Genomic DNA, 25201 nt, shown 5'->3' on the forward strand with positions numbered 1-25201 from the left:
CTCCTATGAACTGTAACTGTTGTGTTGGTTGTAGGTGTGATTTCTGAAAATTGATCACTAATCCTAATTCCTGTAAGTATTGTATCACCCGATGGAGGTGATCTAGTAAGATATTTGGAGTTGGGGCAATTATGAGCCAATCGTCCAGATATGGAAAGATGGTTATACCCTGTTGTCTGAGATGAGCCACCACCACTACCATGCATTTGGTGAAAACCCTGGGTGCAGCTGATAGTCCAAAGGGGAGAACTTTGTACTGGTAGTGTTGATGTCTGTAGCGAAAGCATAGGTAACGCCATGAGGATGGATGGATTGGGATGTGTGTGTAAGCATCCTTCAGGTCGATGGAACACATCCAATCGTTGGTTTGAATCAGAGGAAGGATTGATTTCAACGATACCATTTTGAATTTCTCTTTGGTGAGAAATTTGTTCAGTTCTCTTAGGTCTAGGATGGGACGAAGTTCACCCGATTTCTTGGGTATGAGGAAGTATGGGGAATAAAATCCTTGTGATTGGGTCCCCGGGGATATTTGTCGTATCGCTTGTTGTTTGCAAAGCGAAGCAATTTCCTCCCCCAATTGTGGTTGAAAGCTTTGAATCTTGAGAGTGGAAAGCTGAGGTAATATGGGTTTTGTGACAAATTGGAGTTGGTAACCGTGATGTACTATCTCCAAAACCCATTGATCAGATGTTATTCTCTCCCAGGCTGTCAGGCAAGAATGAATCCTGCTGGGTGGTGCTTGATGTTGTGGTGGTGGCTAGGTAACTAAAAAGATGGAGTCTATTTTACTGCAGTAGCCGGCTGCTGTGCCTGCTGTCTCTGGTTACGTGGTTTACCTCTACATTGGTTTGAGGTATTCTGTTGTGGAGGAGGATGTTGGTAAGCAGGGTAAGGCTGTGTACGAAAGGACTGGTAAGATCTGTAGGGTCTCCTGGCATATGATTGCCAGCGAGTAAAGCCACTATAACGACGTGTGGTCGAATAGTTTGCCCACAGTGTCCTGGAATCGTTCTCTGAACAGGTTATCCCCTGTACATGGAAGGTTTGTTAGTTTCTCATGTAAATCTTCACGTACCGAACTTGAATGTAACCATGCCAGTCTGCGGGCTGCAATGGCTGATGCAGATGCCCTGGAAGATGTTTCATATGCTTCATAAATTGACCTCAAAAGGTGTCGAGAGCACTCCTCCATGTCATGAAGAGGTGGAGGTATTTGATCCGCAGTCGAGGCAAGCATACCTTTTATAGCTTGTATGCACTTATATAGGTATTGTACCACGTAGAATTGATGGTGCATAATTCGGGCATTCAACATTGAGTTATGGTTATTTTCCTGCCAAACTCATCTAAATATTTGTTGTCTTTGCCTGGTGGATATGAGGAATGCGACTTCGTTTCCTTAAATCTTTGCATCGCCGACTCTACTACAATTGAAGCATGAGGTAATTGTGGTATAGAGTACGGTGATGTTTTCCTCATACGGAATTTTATGTCCTTCTTCCTGGATACCACTGAGATTGCGAAAGGTGTTTCCTAGGATTTCTGTAAGACTGAATGCAGGAGCTCTTTTGGTGGAAGAGATGTTGGTTCTCTTGGAGTATCGAAAATTTTTAGGAGACCAAGTGTTTCTGAGCTAGAGTCTGTTTCTTTTTGGACCTCTAGATGCAGTATTGTACCCAATGTTTCTAGAAATTTTGAGTATGTAAGGTCTTCTGGAGGAGAATACGGCTTCTGAGGTTGTTCCTGTGGATCCGATGGCAATCCTGTAGATGATGATGGGGATGTTGGTGGTGAAGGAGAATCAAAAGATGTATCCTGTTTATAATTTGGTGAAGTTGGTCGGTTTGTCATGGGAGATGTTTGAGGTTCCACCGACGGTTCTCTAGTAGTCTGTGTTTTATGTTCGGGAGAACTGACAGAGGCAATATTAGTCATTTTGAATGATGACTGAAGAGTTTCATAAAATCCTGCTAAGGATTGAGACAATTGATAAAATGCCTCTTTTGTACGAGGGAGCATTATTGTACGATCATCTAATTCTTGTGACTCACATGCTTTAGGTTGCATTGGAGTGTTCTGAGGTAAAGTACTGGATACTTTATGGTCTCTCTGTTTTTTGTCGCATATTATGTCCATCGAATCTTCTGAAGCAGTAGAAGCGTTAGAGGAAGCAACTTGTATTACCTCTCTGTGGGAGAAGGTATTTGAAGTTGGTACATGAGATGATTTAGAAGTCGAAGGGCTTAATTCTCATGTTGCACTCCTCTTTGCCGACTTTTTGTGGTGGGAATGTCGTGAGTGCTTATGATAATAGTGTGACGACGAGTCTGTAGGACTTCTACATGAAGACGGTGATCGCTTTCTACATTTTATTATAAAGTTTGTCGAAGTAGCTCTCGAAGAAAGGGAAGTACCTGAACGAGGTGGAGTTATTGATGGAGAGGAGGAAGAAGACATTTGTGAGGGTCTACGTCGTCGTTTCAACTCATGATGTAGTACATGAGATGGGTGCTCATATGTTTTGTACGCTGATCTAGACTTGCGCGCGGATCTAGACTTGCGCGCATATCTTTTTGTTTCTGTGCGCGCAAGATTTATCGGCGCCGATATCTCTGGCGCCGTGCACACAGATATGTTTGGCTCTGGACGCGGAGGTAGTATCGGTGCTGTGCGCGCAGGTGGTGGCGCCATGTGCGCAGATGTGGACAGCGCCGTGTGCGTAAGTGACTTCGGCGCCGTGCACGCAGAAATCTTCTGCGCCGTGCGCGCAGGGTCCTTCAGCATCATGCGCACAAGTGTCTTTGGCGCCATGCACGTAGAAGTGTTGTGCGCCGATACTTGCTGAGGCGCAGAAGTGTTAGGCGCCGACACTGTTTTATGCGCAGAAGGTGGCTTAGGCGCAGAAGTTTTAGGCACCGAGATTTTTGGCGCCAGTGTGTCCTGTGCCGGCGATTCTGGGTCTATGGATTTTTGAAAATCCGATGGCCTTTGCCGGCTTGCCATATCCTTACCTCCAAAATTGGAGGATTGAGGATCCCACGATGATGCCCTCTTTTTTGAGGGAGCCGGTAAAATCGCAGGGCCAGGCGACGAATGAGCCTCCGATGGCTCCGGTGAAGCAAAAAGTTCCTGAAGCCTGTAGGCCCGTTGCTTCAGTGCTCTGGGTGACATCCTCGAACAAAATTCACAATCCCTGAGGCACTCCACTGTCCACTCCCTTCCACTGAGAAAATTGCCCATTTAATCCTACTCTCTGTTTCCTGTCTTTTAGCCAGTTTGCAATCCACGAAAGGACATCGCCACCTATCCCATGACTTTTTACTTTTCCTAGAAGCCTCTTATGAGGAACTTTGTCAAACGCCTTCTGAAAATCCAAGTATACTATATCTACCGGTTCACCTTTATCCACATGTTTATTAACTCCTTCAAAAAAGTGAAGCAGATTTGTGAGGCAAGACTTGCCCTGGGTAAAGCCATGCTGACTTTGTTCCATTAAACCATGTCTTTCTATATGTTCTGTGATTTTGATGTTTAGAACACTTTCCACTATTTTTCCTGGCACTGAAGTCAGGCTAACCGGTCTGTAGTTTCCCGGATCGCCCCTGGAGCCCTTTTTAAATATTGGGGTTACATTTGCTATCCTCCAGTCTTCAGGTACAATGGATGATTTTAATGATAAGTTACAAATTTTTACTAATAGCTCTGAAATTTCATTTTTTAGTTCCTTCAGAACTCTGGGGTGTATACCATCCGGTCCAGGTGATTTACTACTCTTCAGTTTGTCAATCAGGCCTACCACATCTTCTAGGTTCACCGTGATTTGATTCAGTCCATCTGAATCATTGCCCATGAAAACCTCCATTACGGGTACCTCCCCAACATCCTCTTCAGTAAACACCGAAGCAAAGAAATCATTTAATCTTTCCGCGATGGCCTTATCTTCTCTAAGTGCCCCTTTAACCCCTCGATCATCTAACGGTCCAACTGACTCCCTCACAGGCTTTCTGCTTCGGATATATTTAAAAAAGTTTTTACTGTGAGTTTTTGCCTCTACAGCCAACTTCTTTTCAAATTCTCTCTTAGCCTGTCTTATCAATGTCTTACATTTAACTTGCCAGTGTTTATGCTTTATCCTATTTTCTTCTGTTGGATCCTTCTTCCAATTTTTGAATGAAGATCTTTTGGCTAAAATAGCTTCTTTCACCTCCCCTTTTAACCATGCCAGTAATCGTTTTGCCTTCTTTCCACCTTTCTTAATGTGTGGAATGCATCTGGACTGTGCTTCTAGAATGGTATTTTTTAACAATGACCACGCCTCTTGGACATTTTTTACTTTTGTAGCTGCTCCTTTCAGTTTTTTTCTAACAATTTTTCTCATTTTATCAAAGTTTCCCTTTTGAAAGTTTAGCACGAGAGCCTTGGATTTGCACACTGTTCCTTTTCCAGTCATTAAATCAAATTTGATCATATTATGATCACTATTGCCAAGCGGCCCCACCACCGTTACCTCTCTCACCAAGTCCTGTGCTCCACTGAGAATTAGATCTAAAAATGCTCCCTCTCTCGTCAGTTCCTGAACCAATTGCTCCATAAAGCTATCATTTATTCCATCCAGGAAAGTTATCTCTCTAGCGTGACCCGATGATACATTGGGGTAATTGAAGTCTCCCATTATTACTGCACTACCAATTTGGTTAGCTTCCCTAATTTCTCTTAGCATTTCACTGTCCATCTCACCATCTTGACCAGGTGGACGGTAGTATACCCCTATCACTATAGTCTTCCCCGCTCTAGCATTTTATCTAGACCATACAGCTACCCACAGGAAAAGTACTCGTTTATTTTTTTCCATTCCACCAAATTGGGACAGCCTGTGGGTAAGCAGACTCTCTCCTCCTGGTTAGCGGACTGCATATCCTTTTGCTATCAGCAAGCAGGGATTCCAATTCAAGACCGTGTTAAAGCACACTCTGTCAGGGCCATGGCAACTTCAGTAGCACACCTATACTCTGTGCCGCTTCCTGATATTTGTAGGGCTGCTACTTGGAGTTCTCTCCATACCTTTACAGCCCATTATTGCTTAGACAAGGCTGGAAGACAAGATTCCATCGTCGGCCAGTCTGTCTTGCACAACCTTTTTGCAACTTGACGTACCAACACCCTTCCGCCTGCCCGTTAGGGTTCAGGATGCCCTCTACCAAATTCCACCCCACTCCTTGTGCCTATTGCACATCTTGGGTACATTTGGTGCATTTCTCAGACATCCTCAGCTCGGTACTCACCCATATGTGAGGACTACCATCCTGCTTGACCTGTGAGAAAGCAAATGTTGCTTACCTGTAACAGGTGTTCTCACAGGACAGCAGGATGTTAGTCCTCACGAAACCCGCCCACCACCCTGTGGTGTTGGGTTTGTTACGTTTTCTTATTTTATTTTTGGCACTTCCTGTAGCTTTATTTATTTATTTATTTAAAATTTTTATATACCGACGTTCATCCGGGATATCACATCGGTTTACAGTGTAACTGAAACAGGCGCCTGGGATGGCGGTTTACATCGAACAGATATAACGAATTTAACATATGAACAAATGAGGAGGGGGAAAAAAGGAGGGAAATAATTAAACAAAACTTATGAGCAAAATTTACAAATATATATAGAGTATCACTATGTACAAAGTATTCATAAATACAGCAATGCCATGGAAATACAATTGTGTAGAGTTATAAGAGAGGAGGGGGGATGGGGAGGGGGTGGGGGTGTAGGAGGGGAGGAGGGCTGGATGGGGTAAAAGGAGAAGGCGAGCTGAGAAATCAGGAGAAGGTAAGAGGACTGAACAGGTAGGGGGCGAAGGAGGAATTTAGAGGTGGGAGTGAGGAATGGGGGAGAGGGCAGGAGAGTATGGGTGTGAGTGTGAAAGTGGGGGAATTAGGTGTATGCTTTGGTGAAGAGCCAGGTCTTTAGCTTACGTTTGAATGTTTTTGTGCATTCTTCTTGTCGTAGTTCGACAGGCATTGCGTTCCAAAGGGTGGGCCCGGCGATAGAGAGCGCTCGGGCTCTCGTGGAGGTAAGTTTGTAATGTTTGGGAGAAGGTGTAGGCATGGAGGCGAGGTGTTGGTGTCTGATGGGCCTGTTGGATTGGTGGAGGCGGAAGGATTCGTTGAACCAGTTCATTTCAGGGTTGTATAAAGCCTTGTGGACAAGGGAGAGAGTCTTATATTGGATGCGTGATGCAATTGGGAGCCAGTGTAGGTCTTTTAATACCGGTGTGATATGGTCATTTCTGCGTGAGTTAGTCAGGATCCGGGCTGTTGTGTTTTGTAATATTTGAATGGGTTGGATGGCATTGTTCGGTAGGCCAAGGAGGAGAGCATTACAATAGTCGGTTTTGGCAAAGATGGTGGTTTGAAGAACTGTGCGGAAGTCGGGGGGATGTAGTAGGGGTTTTAGTTTTTTTAGGGAGTGTAGTTTAAAAAAGCCCTCTTTTAGTATATTGCTGATGAATTTCTTAAGCGTGAGATGGTCGTCAAGGATGACACCCAGATCACGGACTTGCTGGGCGAATGGTGTATGAATAGGAGGGGGGTTAGGATGATTTTGGGGTGAGATGAGCATGATTTCAGTTTTAGTAGTGTTAAGAGCTAAATGGATGGAAGCTAAAAGCTTGTTTATGGATTGGAGCGTATCATTCCAGATATCCATAGCTTTTGGTAGGGAGTCAGTGATGGGTATGAGCAGCTGAACATCATCAGCGTAGACAAAGTGAGGCAGCTTGAGACTAGAGAGGAGGTCACAGAGGGGTAGCATGTAAATATTGAAGAGAGTTGAGGACAGAGCTGAGCCTTGTGGTACACCCTGATTGAGGTGGATAGTTTTGGATTCGTGATTTCCTAGTTGGATTTTGAAGTTTCTGTTACTGAGGTAGGAATTGAACCAGTTATGGGCAATACCTGTGACGCCAATTTCAGTTAAGCGTTGTAGGAGAATGGAGTGGCTGATGGTATCAAAAGCGGAGGAGATGTCAAGGAAGGCGAGAATAAAGGATTGCCCTTTGTCAAATCCTTTAAGAATATGGTCTGACAGGGAAAGTAGAAGTGTCTCAGTGCTGTGGGATTTCCGGAAACCGTATTGAGCAGGTGCAAGGATACGGTTATCTTCGAGGTATTCTGAGAGTTGTTTGTTGACAGTTTTTTCGAGGAGTTTAGAGATGAAGGGGAGATTAGAGATGGGGCGGTAGTTGGCGAGGTCAGAGGGGTCAAGTTTAGGTTTTTTTAGGATAGGTTTGACGATTGCCTGTTTAAGGGGAACAGGTACTTGCCCCGAGTTGATGGACAGATTAATGATGTTTGTTAAAGGTTTAGCGATAAGGTTAGGGATGGAAAGTAGATGTTTGGTAGGGATTGTGTCCGAGGGATGGGAAGAGGGCTTGGCTTTCTTGATGAATGATTCTATTTCAAGTACTGAGGTGCAGTCTAATGAGGAGAGAAGTTTAGTGTTGTTACTAGTGATGGTGTGGTTGAGGTTATGATTGGAGAGGCTGAGGGGAGTGGTAGGTGTAGTATAGAAGGTGGACAGCAATTTGTCTATTTTGGTTTGGAAGAACGTGGCAAGTTCTTCACATTTGGATTTGGCTACTTCATCTGGAATGTCGGGAGCTGCTGGCTTGGTGAGTGAAGCTACGTAATCAAAAAGTACTCTAGGGTTGAATTGGAATTGATGTATTTTATTAGCGAAAAAGTCGCGTTTTGTCTTGTTGATTTTTTTCGCTGTACAGATGTAAGGAGGACTTAAATTGGGCAAGGTGTGTAGGAGAGGGATCGTTACGCCAGATCTTTTCAGATTTTCGAAGGCATTGTTTTAGGTTCTTTAATTCTTGGGAATACCAAGGTTTCCTTTTTTCATTGTGTAGAGGAGAGATGAGTTTTGATTGCAAGGGGCAGATAGTGTTGGCTATATTATTGGTAATATCGTGCCAGGAAGCGAGTGCTGTGTCTGCATTGGTGAGATCTAGTTGGTCGAGTTTGTTAGAGATAGCTGAGATGAGGTCATCTCTAGTGCAGTTTTTCCTGTAGTGGATAGTTTTGTTAGTGTTATTATGTCGGGAGGGTGTCTTGTATGAGAGAGAGGCTTCGATGAGGTAGTGGTCTGACCAGGGAATAGGTGTGTGGGAGGGGGGGTCAACCTGAATGAGAGCATTAGTGAAGAGGAGGTCAAGGGTGTGACCCGCCTTGTGAGTGGGGAAGTGGATGGTCTGCCTGTATCCTAGTGCGTTCAGTGAATCTAGGAATGCGTCACAAGTAGGGGAACGGGGAGAAATGTCGACGTGGAGATTAAAATCTCCTAGAATGATTGCTGGTGTGTCAATGGATAAGTTCTTTGCAATGTATTCTATGAGGGTTGAAGGGTTACTGTGGAGGGTTCCTGGGGGGGCATAGATAAGACATATTTGCAGAGTGGGAGATTTGAAAAGGCCTATTTCAGTTTTTGGGGGGGAGGGGATAGGGTAGAGAATCATGTTAAATTTTTTCTTTATGGCTAAGAGTAAACCTCCTCCTTTCTTTTTTGGTCTGGGGATAGTGAAGATATCATATGTTTTGGATGGTAACTGGTTTATGAGCACGGAATCGGAATCCTTAAGCCAGGTCTCTGTTATAGCACAGATGTCTGGGTCTTGGTCTGTAAGGAGGTCAGTGAGTAGAGGGATTTTTTTGTTTAATGATTGTGCATTAAGGAGGATGAGAGAGAGTGCAGTGAGACCGATTACTTGGGTCAGGGGGGGGGAGATCATGGAGGGGAGGAGGGTTTTGAGGTGTGAGTGGAGACGTGGGTAAGGAGGAACATTGGGCCTTTGGTTGTTATGTTTAAGAATGGTGATGTGATGTTGATACATGATGAGAGTGTAGTGTGTTGGCAGTTGAAGTTTTTGGTGTGTCTGGCTTGGGGGGGGAGCACAATGCGGGGAGAGTATTGCAGTTTTGTACAACTTAGAGCAGGATAATGCAGATTGGACAGTTCAGATTAACAAACAAATGCAGTTAAAAACCGAGCAAATTGAAATAGATATACAAGTTTGGATTAAACAGAATACATAGGTTATGTAGTGCTAGGATTATATTGATTATACTGTAAGGATAGAGAGCAGGTTGTAGAATACTGCTTAAGAATTGGAATTCGGGTGTTAGGTTGACTAGTAGGGCTGAGGGGGGATAAGTCCAGATCTGGGAGAGCTAACGAAGTCCAGTGTGGTGACGGAAAATGTTCTATGTAAAGGTGCCTACTCACTCTGAAGATCCTGGATCTAGCTGGGTCTTGGCTGAGGGTTAGAAGGTAGACAACGTAACTTCGGAACCTCGGAACAGGTGACTGCTGTTATGGATGTCCGGGTGGTGCCTCAGTGGCCGTCCGAAGGGGCTGCCCGAAGGGGCGCACAAAGGGGCGGGCCCCTTTGTCGCGCTCCTTCGGTGCGCGACGCCGGTGGGACAGACGAATTTAAAGAGCCTCTGGGCCCTTCCTGATTGGCTGCTGGGGAAGCCTCCGCTGGTTGGCTGTTCCCCGGTAGCTGGAGGGAGGGCGGGACGCAGGAGTCGGCGGCAGATCGGCGCTGTGGGCCACGCGGTCGGGCGCAGTCCCACCGAGGGTAAAGGTGAGTTTTTTAGGCCTTACCCCGATGGGTCTGTTGCGCCGATCGCGCAGGCCTCCCTCGAGCCGGACGCCGCGCTGCCGAGATGAGTCGCCGTGAAGAGGAGGATCGCCGTGGGACAGACGAATTTAAAGAGCCTCTGGGCCCTTCCTGATTGGCTGCTGGGGAAGCCTCCGCTGGTTGGCTGTTCCCCGGTAGCTGGAGGGAGGGCGGGACGCAGGAGTCGGCGGCAGATCGAAGGGGGACCCCTGCTGGCTGCAGATCGAAGGGGGACCCCTGCTGGCGGCAGATCGAAGGGGGACCCCTGCTGGCTGCAGATTTAGTGCCATGTTGGGCATACCCAGTAGGTGCCAGTCAAAGTTCTAGAAACTTTGACAAAAGTGTTCCGTGATTGGGCTCCATCCTGTGATGTCACCCATATGTGAGGACTAACATCCTGCTGTCCTGTGAGAACACCTGTTACAGGTAAGCAACATTTGCTTTACTTAAGATATTTGGGTTGCTGTTTTTTTCTTTAGTTTGGGTTTGATTATAGCTCCTTTAAGAACATCTGGTAACGATCCTTTGTTAAGGGATAGGTTTATGATTTTGGTTAATGTATGAGAAGCTGTATTCGCTAGTTTTTTATGTCCATGGTGGGTATGGTGTCAATTTTATGTGGGGCAGGATTTAGTTTTTTTAGCATGGACTCTACTTCAATATTTGAGATTTCATCAAACGTTAGCCATTGTGTTACATCTCTTTTGTGCATCTTAATATCCTGTTTGGTTGATTTTGGGATCTTAGTTTTTAGGTTTGTAATTTTGTCTATGAAATAGTGTGCTATTTCGTTACATTTATTCTCTGGTAGGTTATGGGGAGCCTCTGTTTTATCATTTGTCAGATTTTTTACTATGTTGGATAGAGGTTTTGGGTTGTTTGCAAATTTTTAAATTTTTGAACTGAAGAATTGTTTTTTTGCGTCAATTATTTTTTTTTTATTTTTTTGGAGAAGGTTTGTCTAATGTGCATCTTTAAAACCTTTCAGGTATCTGAAGGTCTGTATCATATCTCCCCTGCTCCTCCTTTCCTCCAGTGTATACATATTTAAGTCCTTCAACCTCTCCTCATAAGACATTTGGTGGAAACTCCCCACCCCAACATTTTTCTCACCCTTCTCTGACCGCCTCCATCCTGTCTCTGTCCCTTTTGAGATATGGTCTCCAGAACTGAACACAATTCTCCAGGTGAGGCCTCACCAATGACATGTACAAAGGAATTATCACCTCCTTTTTCTTACTACTTGTACCTCTCTCTGTGCAGCCCAGCATTCTTTCGGCTTTAGCTATCGCCTTGTCACATTGCTTCGCCGTCTTCAGATCGCTAGACATTATCACCCCAAGGTCCCTCTCTTGCTCTGTGTGCACAACATCCCTCCCCCCCCCCCCCACATCTCATAGAGCTCTTTCGATTACCACAGCCCAGATGCATGACTCTGCATTTCTTGGCATTGAATTCCAGCTGCCATATCTTCGACCACCGTTCAAGCTTCTTTAAACCGTTTCTCATTCTCTCCAGTCCTTCCGCATGTGCACTCTGTTGCAGATCTTAGTATCATCCACAAAAAGACAAATTTTATCTTCTATCCCTTCCACAATGTCGCTTACAAAGATGTTGAACAGGACTGATCCCAACACCGATCCTTGTGGCACTCCGCTTAACACTGTTGTCTCTTTAGAATAGGTTCAGTTTACCATCACACGCTGTCTTCTATCCGTCAATCAGTTTGTAATCCACACCACCACCTTGGTACTCACTCCCAAGCCTCTCATTTTATTCACAAGCCTCCTATGCTGGACTGTATCAAAAGCTTTGCTGAAATTCAAGTAGAACACATCGAGCACTCTTCCTTGATCCAATTCTTTAGTCACCCAATCAAAAAAATCAATCATTTGTCAGACAGGACTTTTCCCTGGTGAATCTATGCTGCCTGAGGTCCAGCAATCCTCCTGACTGTGGATAGGTCACTATCCTTTCCTTCAGCAGAGTCTCCATTACTTTTCCCACCACCTAGGTGAGGCTAATCGGCCTGTAGTTTCCAGCCTCCTCTCTGCTCCCACTCTTGTGAAGTGGAACCACCACTGCTCTTCTCCGACCTTGTGGCCCCACTCCCGTTTCCAGGGATCAATTGAACAGGTCATGCAGCGGACCCGCCAGCACATCTTTGGGCTCCCTTAGTATCCTGGGATGAATCTCATCAGGCCCCATGGCTTTGTCCACTTTCAGTTTTCCTAGCTCTTCCCATACAATCTCTTCTGTACATGGAGTTTCGTCTACTCCATCGCCCTCAATGTTTTCTTAACTAGCAACGGTCCTTCTCCAGGGTCTTCTTTAGTGAACACAGAACTGAAGTATTTGTTTAATATTTCTGCCTTTTCTTTGTCTCTCTACACATTACATAGAAACATAGAAATGACGGCAGAAGAAGACCAAACGGCCCATCCAGTCTGCCCAGCAAGTTTCACACTTTTTTTTTTTTCTCATACTTATCGGTTATTCTTGGCTCTTAGTAACCTTTTGGTTCTATTTCCCTTCCACCCCCACCATTAATGTAGAGAGCAGTGTTGGAACTGTATCTAAGTGAAATATCTAGCTTAATTAGTTAGGGGTAGTAACCGCCGCAATAAGCAAGCTACACCCATGCTTATTTGTTTACCCAGACTATGTAATTCAGTCCTTGTTGGTTGTTGTCTGTATATAGATCCACTTTTCTTCATTCCTCCTGCCGTTGAAGCAGAGAGCTATGCTGGATATGCATGAAGTATCAGTCTTTCTCCCCTGCCGGTGAAGCAGAGAGCTATGCTGGATATGCATGAAGTATCAGTCTTTCTCCCCTGCCGTTGAAGCAGAGAGCTATGCTGGATATGCATTGAAAGTGAAGTAGCAGGCTTATTTGGTTTGGGGTAGTAACCGCCGTAACAAGCAAGCTATTCCCCACTTTTTTGTGAATGTGAATCCTTTTTTCTACATTTCCTCTTGCCGTTGAAGCTTAGAGCAATGTTGGAGTCGCATTAACCGTGTGTATGTTTATTGAATAAGGGTATTATCTCCAGGTAGTAGCCGTCATTCCCGCGATTCACCCACTCTTCATTCACGTTCTCTAGACTTTATGGATCCACAGGGTTTATCCCACGTCCCTTTGAAGTCCTTCACAGTTCTGGTCTTCACCACTTCCTCTGGAAGGGCATTCCAGGCATCCACCACCCTCTCCGTGAAGAAATACTTCCTGACATTGGTTCTGAGTCTTCCTCCCTGGAGCTTCAAATTGTGACCCCTGGTTCTGCTGATTTTTTTTCTGACGGAAAAGGTTTGTCATTGTCTTTGGATCATTAAAACCTTTCAAGTATCTGAAAGTCTGTATCATATCACCTCTGCTCCTCCTTTCCTCCAGGGTGTACATATTTAGATTTTTCAATCTCTCCTCATAAGTCATTCGATGAAGACCATCCACCTTTTTGGTCGCCCTTCTCTGGACCAACTCCATCCTGTCTCTGTCCCTTTTGAGATACAAACTCCAGAACTGAACACAGTACTCCAGGTGTGGCCTCACCAAGGACCTGAACAAGTGGATAATTACTTCCCTTTTCTTACTCAATATTCCTCTCTCTATGCAGCCCAGCATTCTTCTGGCTTTAGCTATCGCCTTGTCACATTGTTTCGCCGACTTCATATCATTAGCCACTATCACCCCAAGGTGTCTCTCCTGCTCCATGAACATCAGCCTTTCTCCCCCCATCGAATACAGTTCATTCGATTTCCACTCCCCAAATGCATGACTCGGCACTTTTTGGCATTGAATCTCAGCTGCATTATTTTCGACCACTCTTCCAGCTTCCTTAAATCCTGTCTCATTCTCTCCACTCCTTCCGGCGTGTCCACTCTGTTTCATTGATCCTTGTCACCTTTCAATTTCACTATACCACTTCGGACCTTTCTCTGATGTATCTGAAAAATGTTTTCTCACCTCACTTTACCTCTTTGGCAATCCTTTCTTCTGCTTCACCTTTTGCTTTCTTGATTTCTTTCTTCGTCTCCCTCAGTTTCACCAGATATTCTTCCCTGTGGGATCCTTTTTACTTCTTGAACGCTGTTCTTTTTGCTTTTATTTTATCAGCCACCTCCTTTCAGAACCAGATAGGTTTCTTACTTCTCTTGCTTTTGTTTACTTTTCTAATATATAGATTAGTTGCCTTTTTAATTGCTCCTTTTAGTTTGGCCCACTGTTGTTTCATCTCTCTCATTTTCTCCCAGCCTTCTAGTTCTACCTGCAGGTACTTCTCCATTTCAGAAAAGTCTGTATTTTTGAAGTTCAAACTCTGTACTTCATGTGACTTCTCCATATCCTATTAGCAATATCAAACCATACCATTTGATGATCACTGGTGCTGAGGTGGGCTTCCACCTGGACAATAGAGACATTATCGAATACAGAATACCAAGCTTTCTCATAACCTCTCCTTTCCGCCATGGTCTTAGTCCGCATCTTTGGTTACCTCTCCCTTATGAGGTTCTCAGAGTCCTCCACAATTTATGTTCCCGGCTTTCGCCCAAGCCATGATTACCCATTGTTCCTTTACCTGTTTTCACCCAAGTTATGTTATCCAGGTTTTTTTCTACCTTGTTAAATGTAAGACAAGACTTTGTCACTGTTGTTTTTTGCAGGTTGTAATGTAAACCGAAGTGATAATTAATCCTGTTAATTGAACCTCTGTATATAAATGTTATAAATAAATGAATTAAATAAAATTATCCCCGTTCATTAGCACAAAGTCGAGTATAGCTCCCTCCCTCATGGGTTCCATTACCATTTGTTTGAACAGAGCCCCTTGCAGGGCATCCACTATCTCTCTACTTCTGGTAGATTCCGCAGAAGGGATTCTCCAGCATACGTTCAGCAGATTAAAATCTCCAACAATCAATACTTCCTCCTTCTTTCCCACCTTTTGGATGTCTTCAACCAGATCTCTGTCTAGTTCTTCCGTTTGAATCGGAGGCCTGTAACCCATGCCAGTAAAAATTGATGCACCACCATCTTTTTTTAGAACAGCCCGTAATTCTCTACCCCTCTTCCTTGCAGTTCCATTGCTTGGATATTGTTTTTGACATAAAGAGCTACTCCTCCACCTTTTCTGTCCTCCCTGTCTTTCCTTAACATGTTATAGCCCGGTATGGCCGTATCCCAATCAGAATCTGTGAACCATGCTCTGTAATAGCAACAATGTCCAAGTCCACCTCCACCATTAGGGCTTGCATATCTGGGATGTTATTGTCTAGGCTACGAGCATTTTTGCTCAAGGCTTTCCAGCTTTTGTTATTCAGGTTGCTGCTTTTCTTGGACTTGTTTTGTGCCTTATTCAGTTGACGTTTGTTATCCCCTGCACCCTTTGTGGTATTTGAATGTCTGTATTCTATCCCCCTTTTCCCTCTTTTTTTTTTTTTTTTTTTTCCTAGGGTATACATATTTAAATGCTTTATACAGCTTATAATGTAATCTGCACCATTTTAGTACCTCTTCTCTGAGCTCACTCTGCTTTTTTCCAGAAATGTGGCCTTTAGAATTATTTTCTGTTTTCTTTTGCCCAAGACAGGTGGGATGATGGCTGAAGAGGATCATCTGATCTCAGTGAATTTTGAGATTTTTGGGAAAGTTCAAGGTGTATTTTTCCGGAAGTACACACAGGTTTGTAATAAATCTTGTGACTTGAGAAACTGGTAATGCAGACTAAAGATAGCTTTCAGAAAAGTGAATCGTAGTGATATCACATGTTCCCTGTACGTACCCGGATCAGTCCAGACAGTGGGTTGAGCCTCCTGTCCAGCAGATGGAGACGGAGAAAAAATGAAAGGGCATCCTATATCAGGACAGTGCTCACCCTGCGTCCCTTCAGTATTTCTCTGTCTCCAACAGATGCAGATAGCAGAACCTCCGGTTCCCCTCTAGACAGTTATTCGATTGGGAAAGTCTTTTTTCTCCCTCTTACTGTCTTGTTAACGGATCAAGCAAGTATTTCTCATTATTTAAAGTTTAAAAAAAAAGACATTTAGCCTTTAATTTTTAATTTCTATTAAGGAGCAACAGTACTTGCCCCTTGCTCTTATTTGGGCCTAGGGGGCTTTGCCCCTTGAGATCTTCAGCCTAGGACCCTACCCGGTGACCTGCCTGGCTAGGGGTGACACTGGTGGTCCGGTCCCTCCCCTGCGCAGACACAGAGAAGTAGCATGCCTCGGGTCTGCTGACAGAGAAGTCTCATTCCTCTGTTTCTTTCAAACAAAAAAAAAAGGGTTTTCTATGGCAAACAGCTGATACCTTCGGGGGAAGGAGCGGGTAGCTGATTCTTCTCTTCCCCGCTCACAGCCAGGCACCGGCGAACCTTGCTGTTCTCGAGCGGCAGTTCTGTCATCCCCCCCCCCTCTCCCTACATGCCTCGATCAGCGTTCTGTATTGCGTGCTGGGAGCCTGCTTCGAGGTTCTCCCGCGAGGGAGTATGCTCGCGTTGTCTGCCCAGCAGGGAAGGTTCCTCTGCGCCGGCAAAATCAGCTGGTCGTTCTCGGCCCGGCAAGCTCGCTGCAAGGACGGCCCCATTCTTGCAAACCACGGGAATGGTGGCCATTTTGTCGCCAGACCTTGTTGATGAAACAGCTGGATGGGGGAAGGGATGTGAATTTTCCACACTCCCCTCCAAATTTAAGCCCTGTGGACCTCCCGGATGTCAGCTCTGACCCTCAGCCCGATGAACCCCCTCTCCCAATGCAGGGAAAACGCCTGGACATTTTTCTACAGATTTTGTTTTACTTTTGCATAAAGCATATGTTGCCAGCCTTTTACAGCAGGATGACCCACCTCCAGACCCTTCTCCTGCTAGACTTCCTACATGACCTCCTGCTAAGGTCCCCAGGGCATCTGCAGCTCAGGGACCCAAAACCCCTGATTCTCAAGGGTTGAACTGGGTTTGGATGGTACCAGGGGTCCTGGTCTCTCAGGCCCCCGCTGATCTGCCCCTTCAGCTTCCGGACCCCGAAACCGGATGCCGATGTCCTCACCCAGAATTCTCCGGTAGAGGGGGACGACCCACGGGTATTTCGCCTGTTCTAGCGTGAAGAGCTGGACCCACTCATACCCTATGTTTTGGCCGAGTTGGGCATAGATGCTCCTCCGGAAGACAACACGAGTGCTTCGACTCCTAGCAACGTTGACCCGGTTCTGGCTGGTCTGAGGGCACCCCCGCGCACCTTCCCTTTTCATCCGATGCTGATGCAGTTACTGCTGCGGGAATGGGAAGCACCGGACACCGGTTTACGCATGGGCAGAGCTATGGATAAGCTCTATCCTCTCTCAGATCAATGTCTTGATATGCTCAGGATCCCCAAGGTGGACGCTTCAGTTTCCACTGTCACGAAGAGAACTACTATTCTGGTAGTGGGAGCGACTGCTTTAAAAGACCTTCAGGACCGTAAGTTGGAAGTTTATCTCAAAAGAATATTTGAAGTTTTGGCACTCGGGGTCCGGGCGACAGTCTGTAGCAGTCTCATGCAGTGGGCATGCCTCAGGTGGGTTCAACAACAACTCAGCACCCAGGACCTCCCGTCTGCAGAGGCGGAACAGGCAGAACGGCTGGAAGCCGCAGTTGCATATGGAGCTGATGCCCTCTATGATCTCCTCCGGGTGTAGGCCAGAGCCATGGTTTCAGCGGTGCCGACCAGGTGCCTTCTCTGGCTGCGTAATTGGGCGGCAGACTCCTCTTCTAAATCATGGTTGGGCACTCTCCCATTCAAGGGTAAGTTGCTTTTTGGGGAGGACCTGGATCAGCTTATTAAATCTTTAGGGGACAATAAGATTCATAAGCTGCCGGAGGGCCGCCCTAGACAATCCAAATCATTTTTTTCCTTCGCGCTCTCGGTTCAGGGGCAGCGCAGGTACAACAAGCTGAGAGGGGCTGCCCAAAGATCCGCCTCCACTAGATCCCAGTCTTGGTCTCATTCCTTTCGTGGCTGACGTCCATTCCAAGATGGTAACCCTCAAGGCTCCACCTCGAAGTCTTTCCAATGAGATGCCCATTCGTCCGTTCCCAACTTAGGTGGATGTCTGTCCCTCTTTCTCGAGGAATGGGTCAAAATTACGTCAGATCAGTGGGTCCTCGAGGTGATCGAAAAAGGCTACGCTTTAGAATTTGCTCGGGACCTCCCCGACTGCTACAATCTCTCCCTGCGGGAGATGGAAGCGTCCAGCAGTGTGCCAGACTCTCAGCAGGTTGCAAGAGCTCGGTGCCATAGTCCCAGTTCTCTTGGATGAACAGGGGTCCGGCCAGTATTCTGTCGTTCCCAAAAAGGACGGCTCCTTCCAACCAATCCTGGACCTCAAGAGAGTCAACAAGGCCCTCAGGGTCCCCCATTTTCGGATGAAGACCCTGAGGGCAGTCATAGAAACATAGAAACATAGAAGTGACGGCAGAAGAAGACCAACGGCCCATCCAGTCTGCCCAGCAAGCTACGCAGTTTATCCATTTTTTTCCCCCTTTTTTCTCCCTCCCACCTGTCTCTATTGGCTTCCAGCACCCTCCGGCCCCAATTCCCTTCCACCCCTCCACCAATGCAGAGAGCAGCGCCATCCTAGTGAACATCCAGCTCAATCAGGGGTAGCAACCGCTGCAACCAGCAGGCCACACCCCTGCCCCTTACCCACCCCTGTTTTGTTTGCTTGTTTGTTTGTTTTTTATTTTTTGAGATGGCAGCCCTCCATCCTTCCGCTCCGTGAAGGTGGAACACCAACCACTGGCCACTGGCATCCCGCTCCGTGAATGCCTCTGTGGCTACTGCCGCTCCGTGCAGTGTTTTGTTGCTCAGGCAAATTTCTGGCATCTCTCGGCTTGACGGAGGCCTACCTGCATATCCCAATCCAACATGAGCATCAGAAGTATCTCCGTTTCAACATAATGGGGCAACATTTCCAGTTTCGGGCGCTTCCGTTCGGCCTGGCCACCGCGCACATTTACCAAGGTCATGGTGGTGGTGGCGGCCTTCCTCCACCGGGAGGGAGTCCTAGTCCACCCTTACCTGGATGACTGGCTCATTCAGGCCAAATCGGAGAAACTCTGCGCGATAGCAGTCGTCAGAGTCTTGACGTTTTTCACCTCTCTCGGGTGGATAGTCAACTTCTCCAGGAGCAAACTCCAGGAGCAAACTCAAGCCCTCTCAGGTCCTGGAATTCTTGGGAGCATGCTTCGACACCAGTGTGGACAAAGTTTTGCTGCCCGAGACCCGGGCGCTCAAGCTCATGGATCAAGTACAAAATCTATCTCTCTCGGTATCCACAGCCTGGGACTATCTTCAGGTCCTGGGCTCTATGGCTTCAACTATAGATTTGATTCCTTGGGCTTTTGTGCTTTCCTGTCCCGCTGGAAGCTGGTCTCTGAGGAGTTTGACACCTCTACCGCTCTCAGACTCTACCATAGCTAGCATGCAGTGGAGGCTCTTGTTCACTCACCTGTTGAAGGGGATGCCCCTGAAGACACCTGAATGGATTATTGTTATGATGGATGCCAGCCTCTCTGGCTGGGGTGCAGTGTGTCAGAATCAATCTACCCAGGGACAATGGTCCCCAGTTCAGTCCCAGTGGCACATCAATCGTCTGGAGGCCCAAGCGGTCCATCTGGCAATCAAGACTTTCGTACCCTTGATCCGTCGCAAGGTGGTACGGGTCCTCTCTGACAATGCCACCATAGTAGCTTACATCAATCTCCAGGGTGGCACCAGGAGTCGTCTGGTGGCCCTAGAAGCCAGCAAGCTGCTCTCCTGGGCGGAGTGCCATCTGGATCGACTGGTGGCCTCCCACATTGCAGGGAAGGAGAATATTCAAGCCGACTTCCTCAGTCATCAACATCTCGACTCTGGAGAGTAGGAGTTGTCCAAAGAGGCGCTGGACCTTGTAGTGCGCAAGTGGGGAGCTCCCCACTTGGACCTAAAGACCACCCTGAGGAATGCGAAGGCTCCCAGATTCTTCAGTCGCAGAAGGGAGCACTGCTCGAAAGGCATGGATGCCCTAGTCCTACCCTGGCCTCGCGACGTACTCCTCTACGTGTTCCCACTCTGGCCTCTCGTGGGAAAGGTACTCAGAAGGATAGAACTTCACATGGGGCTGGCCGTTTTTGTGGCGCCAGAGTGGCCTCGGAAGCCATGGTTCGCGGATCTGGTGAACCTCGCGACGGATGGTCCTCTTCACCTCGGTCACCTTCCAAACCTGCTGCAGCAAGGTCCCGTATTTTTCGATCAGGCAGATCGCTTTTGTCTAGCGGCCTGGCTTTTGAGCAGCGGCTACTGAGGAAAAAGGGTTATAAGGAGGAAGTTATTTCCACGCTGTTGCGGGTGCGTAAAACGTCCACCTCTCTTGCTTACATTCGGGTATGGAGAGTGTTTGAGAATATGTGTGCCGAGTCTGGAGTACCGGCACTCAAGGCCCCTGTGTCCCAGGTCCTCTCCTTCCTACAGAATGGCCTCTCCAAAGGTTTGTCTTTCAATTCCTTACAGGTCCAGGTTTCGGCTCTCGGTTCTCTCTTAGGGCAGGTCGATGGTTACGCGGAGGCGGCCCATCCGGATGTCGTTCGGTTCCTCAAAGGTGCCAAACATTTGAATCCGCCTGTTCGGGTTACTTGTCCATCGTGGAGTCTTAATTTGGTACTTCAAGTTCTCTGCGAGGCACCCTTCGAACCTCTCTGACAGGCCACTCTTAAGGACCTGACTCTTAAGACTGTATTTCTAGTCTCCATTTGCTCGGCCAGGAGAGTATCCGAGCTTCAAGCCTTGTCTTGTAGGGAGCCCTTCCTTCGCTTTTCTGATTCAGGTGTTTCCCTTAAACAGTCCCATCCTTCTTACCAAAGGTTGTGTCCTTCTTTCAGTAAGTGGAGCTCCCTGCTTTTTCCCCAGAGGACATTGCCAGCATGCCAGGTGGGGACCTAAGGCTACTGGATGTGAAAAGAGTGCACTGCAATATTTACAGGTTACGAACGAATTTCGGGTTTATGATCATCTTTGTTCTTTGGTGTGGACCAAGTAAGGGGAACAAGGCTTCTAAAGCTACTATTGCTCGATGGTTGAAGGAGGCGATTGCGTCGGCGTATATCTGTTGGGGCCAGCTGGTCTCTCCGCAAGAAATATGCCGAGCGGCTACTTGGAAATCTCTGCATACCTTTGCTCAGCATTACTGCCTCAATGTACAGGCGCCAGTTTTTGGCTCCTTCGGCAGACAGGTGCTTCGAGTGGGACTATCTTGGTCCCACCATACTTAGGGAAGCTTTGGTACATCCCACTGTCTGGACTGATCCGGATACATACAGGGAAAGGAAAATTGGTCCTTACCTGCTAATTTTCGTTCCTGTAGTACCACGGATCAGTCCAGATGCCCGCCCTGGCTATGTTTCTTTTTGATACGTCTGCTCGAAGTTTTCTTTTTGTTCTTCACAGCATTTTGGATATATTTACTTCTTTTCAGAACTTTAAGGCACTGGAAGTATCTACCAGATAGATATATGTGTAAGAGCGGTTCTTTACAGTGTTTGGAATTTCAATTTATAAGTTCATTGTTACTTGCTTGATCTTATACTGGTTAACTTTACATTTCTCTGCTTGATAATGTTTATACTGAAGGGACGCAGGGTGAGCACTGTCCTGTTATAGGATACCCTTTCAATTTTTGTCTGTCTCCATCTGCTGGACAGGAGGCTCAACCCACTGTCTGGACTGATCCGTGATACTACAGGAACGAAAATTAGCAGGTAATTTTCCTTTTCCCGTTGATAGCAGGGCTGAATTAGCCATGCTGTCATGGGAACTGTCAGTCAGGGCCCGGAAGGCGGAGCTTGAGAAGCAGAGTGTAGATTTTTTCAGTCTCTGTGGCTGTGCGTGAGTTCCCGCGCAGGAAAGTAACAGATTCTCCTCAGTCTGTTTTATTCCGTGCGCGGGAGCGCACGCGAAGCTCTTCTCCTCATACTTCTTTCTATTTTTGAGATGTCGAAAAAGCCTTTGGGCTTCAAGCCGTGTCCCTGCGGTAAGATCATGTCTGTCACCGACGGACGTGATCGCTGCTACTGCTGTTTGGGACGCGACCACAATCAGTCGGATTGTGAATTTTGTGAGAGAATGTCCCCGCGAGCAGGACGCCATAGGGCCTATAGATGGCTTGAATTCTCGGGGGAAGAAAGGTCGTCGACTCATTCTTCACCGGGGCCGGTGTCGCGGACATCACCGCCAAAGAAAAGAGCATCTTCGTGGAACCCGCAGACCTCCAGGACTGGAGGTAAGAACAAGCGGCCCAAGGAAATAGAGGGAACCCATGGATCTGGGTTGCCACCAGAGAAACGGGATTCACCGGCTAAATCGGCCCCGGACAAAAAGCAGGCCTGACGTTCTTCGGACAGTGTACGGGCACACAGGGATCCGGAGGCGCCGAGGGGACAGCGGCCTATATTACATATTGAGCCATCACTTCCCCAGGCGGGACCGAAAGATAGACCGGTACAGACGCCGCCGACAAAACAGCAACCGGCACCGAGGACAACAGATCCAGCGCCGAGGACACTGGAACTGGGAACTTTGAAACTGGAGCCGGCATTGAAAAATCTGTTGACGGCCCCGAAACTATTGGCGCCGATGGAGCCGGCGCAGAAGAGGCCGGAGCCGGCGCCAAAAAAACTGAAACCGACAATGGAGAGGTCACATCGGGCGCCAAAAAAGATGCACCAGCAACAGAAAAAGTTGGTAAGGAGACCGGAGGTGCGAAAGTCTCCACCATCGGAGCAACAAACACGAGAACAGGCTCCTAGCACATCACAATGACAACTCACAGTTCGGAGAGAGATAACGCAACAATTGGGACCCCTATTGGGACACCAAAACCAGTCGTCGATGTGGAGTCATACATCGTCAAAAAGATCTATATCGGAGAGGGATTCTCCGACAGAGAGTAGACACTCAAGCTGAAAGAAAAGGTTGGAGCACCATAGGGATTCGTCTTCCTTCTCCAGACGAGATCATGGTCACGCGCATAAACCCCGCCGTGTCTCACACCACGCAAAAGATAGATCATCAATCTCATCGTCCTCCCATCATAGGAGCAGGTCAAGAAGCTCTCACGGTTCAACTAGACGAATAATACGAGTTTCTTCGTCTACTTCCCCTCATTCCAACTCCAGATCAATGGACAGAGAGTTATCGCAACACCAGTGGGAACGACAGAGTAGTCAATCCGATGGAGATGACAACTCGAGGCTTCTTACCCTGCAATCAACACAACCGGATTTGTCAGGAAAGTTGGGAGCATCTCAAGGACGGCCCCCAGTGCTGCCACACACCACAAAGGCGTTTTGGGACCTTACTCAATCCTTAGCGGGATTTTTTGAGACTCTCAAATCCTCCTTTACATTACCACCAGAATCCTCACCCACTCACGAGGATACAAAGGACCAGCCTCAAGCAGTTCTGCAGGAACCAGCATTGGTACCGCTACGCTCTCCGCCCGTCTCCCCACTCCGTTCACCATCTTCTCAAAAGGATTCGGTATCCTTACACTCTTCGCCTTCCTCTTCCACTGGTTATCCATCTGATCCACCGGAACAACCTGCGGAGCCTTATTCTCCCCCAGAGGATCTTTCTTATCCAAAATTTGTGGATAAGATGGGAACCATTTTAAAGTTGGAAGTGCAGAAATTGCCAGAACCCAGAGCGGAGACATTGGGTCTATTGAAGATCTTCGATACCCCTGGAGAACCGTCTTCGCTTCCGCCACACACTGTGTTGCACAGCGTTCTTCAGAAATCATGGGAGACCCCCTTTGCCTTGTCAGCGGTGTCTAGGAAGACTGATTTAAAGTTTAAATTGCAAAACCCTTCTGCGTATTCCACTCCACAATTACCAATGAGTCCATTGTAGTAGAGTCAGCATTGCAGAGATCAAGGAAGTCCAAAACTCATGCCTCCAACCCCCCTGGCAAAGATAACAAATGTCTAGACGACTTCGCAAAATGAGTCTATCAAAATGCTATGCTAACTGCACGCATCCATCATCAATTCTACATGGTACAGTACATGTATGAATGTATACAAGCAACCAAAGGGATGTTTACCTCAGCAGGGGAGAATATCCCTTCCCCTATTTCAGACATGGAAGAATGCTCTCGTCACATGCTTAGAGCAGTATACGAGGGATTTGAGAACGCCTCTCATGCATCAGCAACAGTGATAGCGGCACGGAGACTAGCTTGGCTAAAGGCCAGCGCCATCTGAGAGGAGTTACATGAGAAGTTAGCTAATCTCCCATGCACAGGAGATAATCTATTCGGTGAACGGTTTCATGATACCGTTAGCTATTTAAAGGGCCAAGCACTTGCAGTACAGTCTTTAACAACACCAGCCACTTCCAAGAGATATTTTCATACATCTCGTAGGCAATCTTTCTCTCAAAGACCCTACACGAACTACCAATCGTTCAGAACGCAGTCTTATCAAACCTTTCAAAGACAGCAGACTCATCCCCCTCAGCAACAACAGCAGAGGAGGGGAAAACCACGGTCACAAAGACAGCAACAGCTGCAGCAAACCGCGGTTCCAGCAAAGACCTTGCAATCTTTTTAAGAACCAGGCCACCACCTCCCCTACCAGAAGCCCCTCCAGGAAGAATAACAGCTTGCTTCACCACCTGGGTGTCTATAACATCAGATCAATGGGTTCTGGAAATAGTGAAGAATGGATATCAGCTTCAGTTTCTAACCAAGCCCCAAATTCCACATCTAGCACCTTGGGGTTTGAAAACCCTATACCCCCAACTCACCCAAGAGATAGCCCTACTTCAACATCAGAAGGCTATCCGATACATCCCTCGGGCGCAACGGTGCAAGGGCTTTTACTCCCCATATTTTCTAATTCCAAAGAAATCGGGGGGCTACCATTCCATCCTGGACCTCAGGAACCTGAACAAATGGATAGTTCGAGAAAAGTTCAAGATGGTATCTCTGAAATCCATCCTTCCATTGTTACAACCCAGGGACCGGATGTGTTCAATAGACCTCAAGGATGCATATACACACATACCAATCCACCGATCCTCTTGGCAATACCTATGTTTTCAGTACCACAACAAACATTACCAATACCAGGTCCTACCATTTGGCCGCTCAGCAGCCCCCAGGGTATTTACCAAATGTATTGTGGTGGCCCACCTTCGCCAGCAAGGTCTGACTATCTTTCCATATCTAGACGATTGGCTGCTAGTAGCGTCGGATCCAATCCTTTTGAAGCATCATCTCAACAAGGCGATCAGCTGCCTGCAGGAGTTGGGGTTGATCATCAACTACCCAAAATCCACCTTACAGCCTACACAGATGCTGCAATTCATAGGAGCCCGTCTGGTCACCATTCGAGCCAGAGCATTCCTTCCGGACGACAGGAAGGTGACAATACGCGCTCTGCTCCAATCACTGAAGGAAACGCAGTGTCCAACGGCTCAAAACATATTGCAAGCTCTGGGTCATATGG

General features: G+C 47.0%; 1 protein-coding gene across 2 annotated transcripts in view; it reads left to right on the top strand.

The window, feature by feature from the left end:
• Positions 1-25201, top strand: part of ACYP1 (acylphosphatase 1) — a 51140-nt gene that overhangs the window by 4670 nt on the left and 21269 nt on the right. The window contains exon 2 of one of the 2 annotated variants that reach the window (XM_029598416.1): positions 15268-15363. In XM_029598416.1, coding sequence (XP_029454276.1) covers positions 15277-15363 — 87 coding nt within the window. In that variant the 5' untranslated portion in view covers positions 15268-15276. The remainder of the gene's footprint in view (positions 1-15267; positions 15364-25201) is intronic. The other variant, XM_029598417.1, reaches the window with a different exon arrangement.

The sequence above is a fragment of the Rhinatrema bivittatum genome, chromosome 4 (assembly GCF_901001135.1).
Source record: "Rhinatrema bivittatum chromosome 4, aRhiBiv1.1, whole genome shotgun sequence".
In the NCBI taxonomy this organism is placed as follows: Eukaryota; Metazoa; Chordata; class Amphibia; order Gymnophiona; family Rhinatrematidae; genus Rhinatrema; species Rhinatrema bivittatum.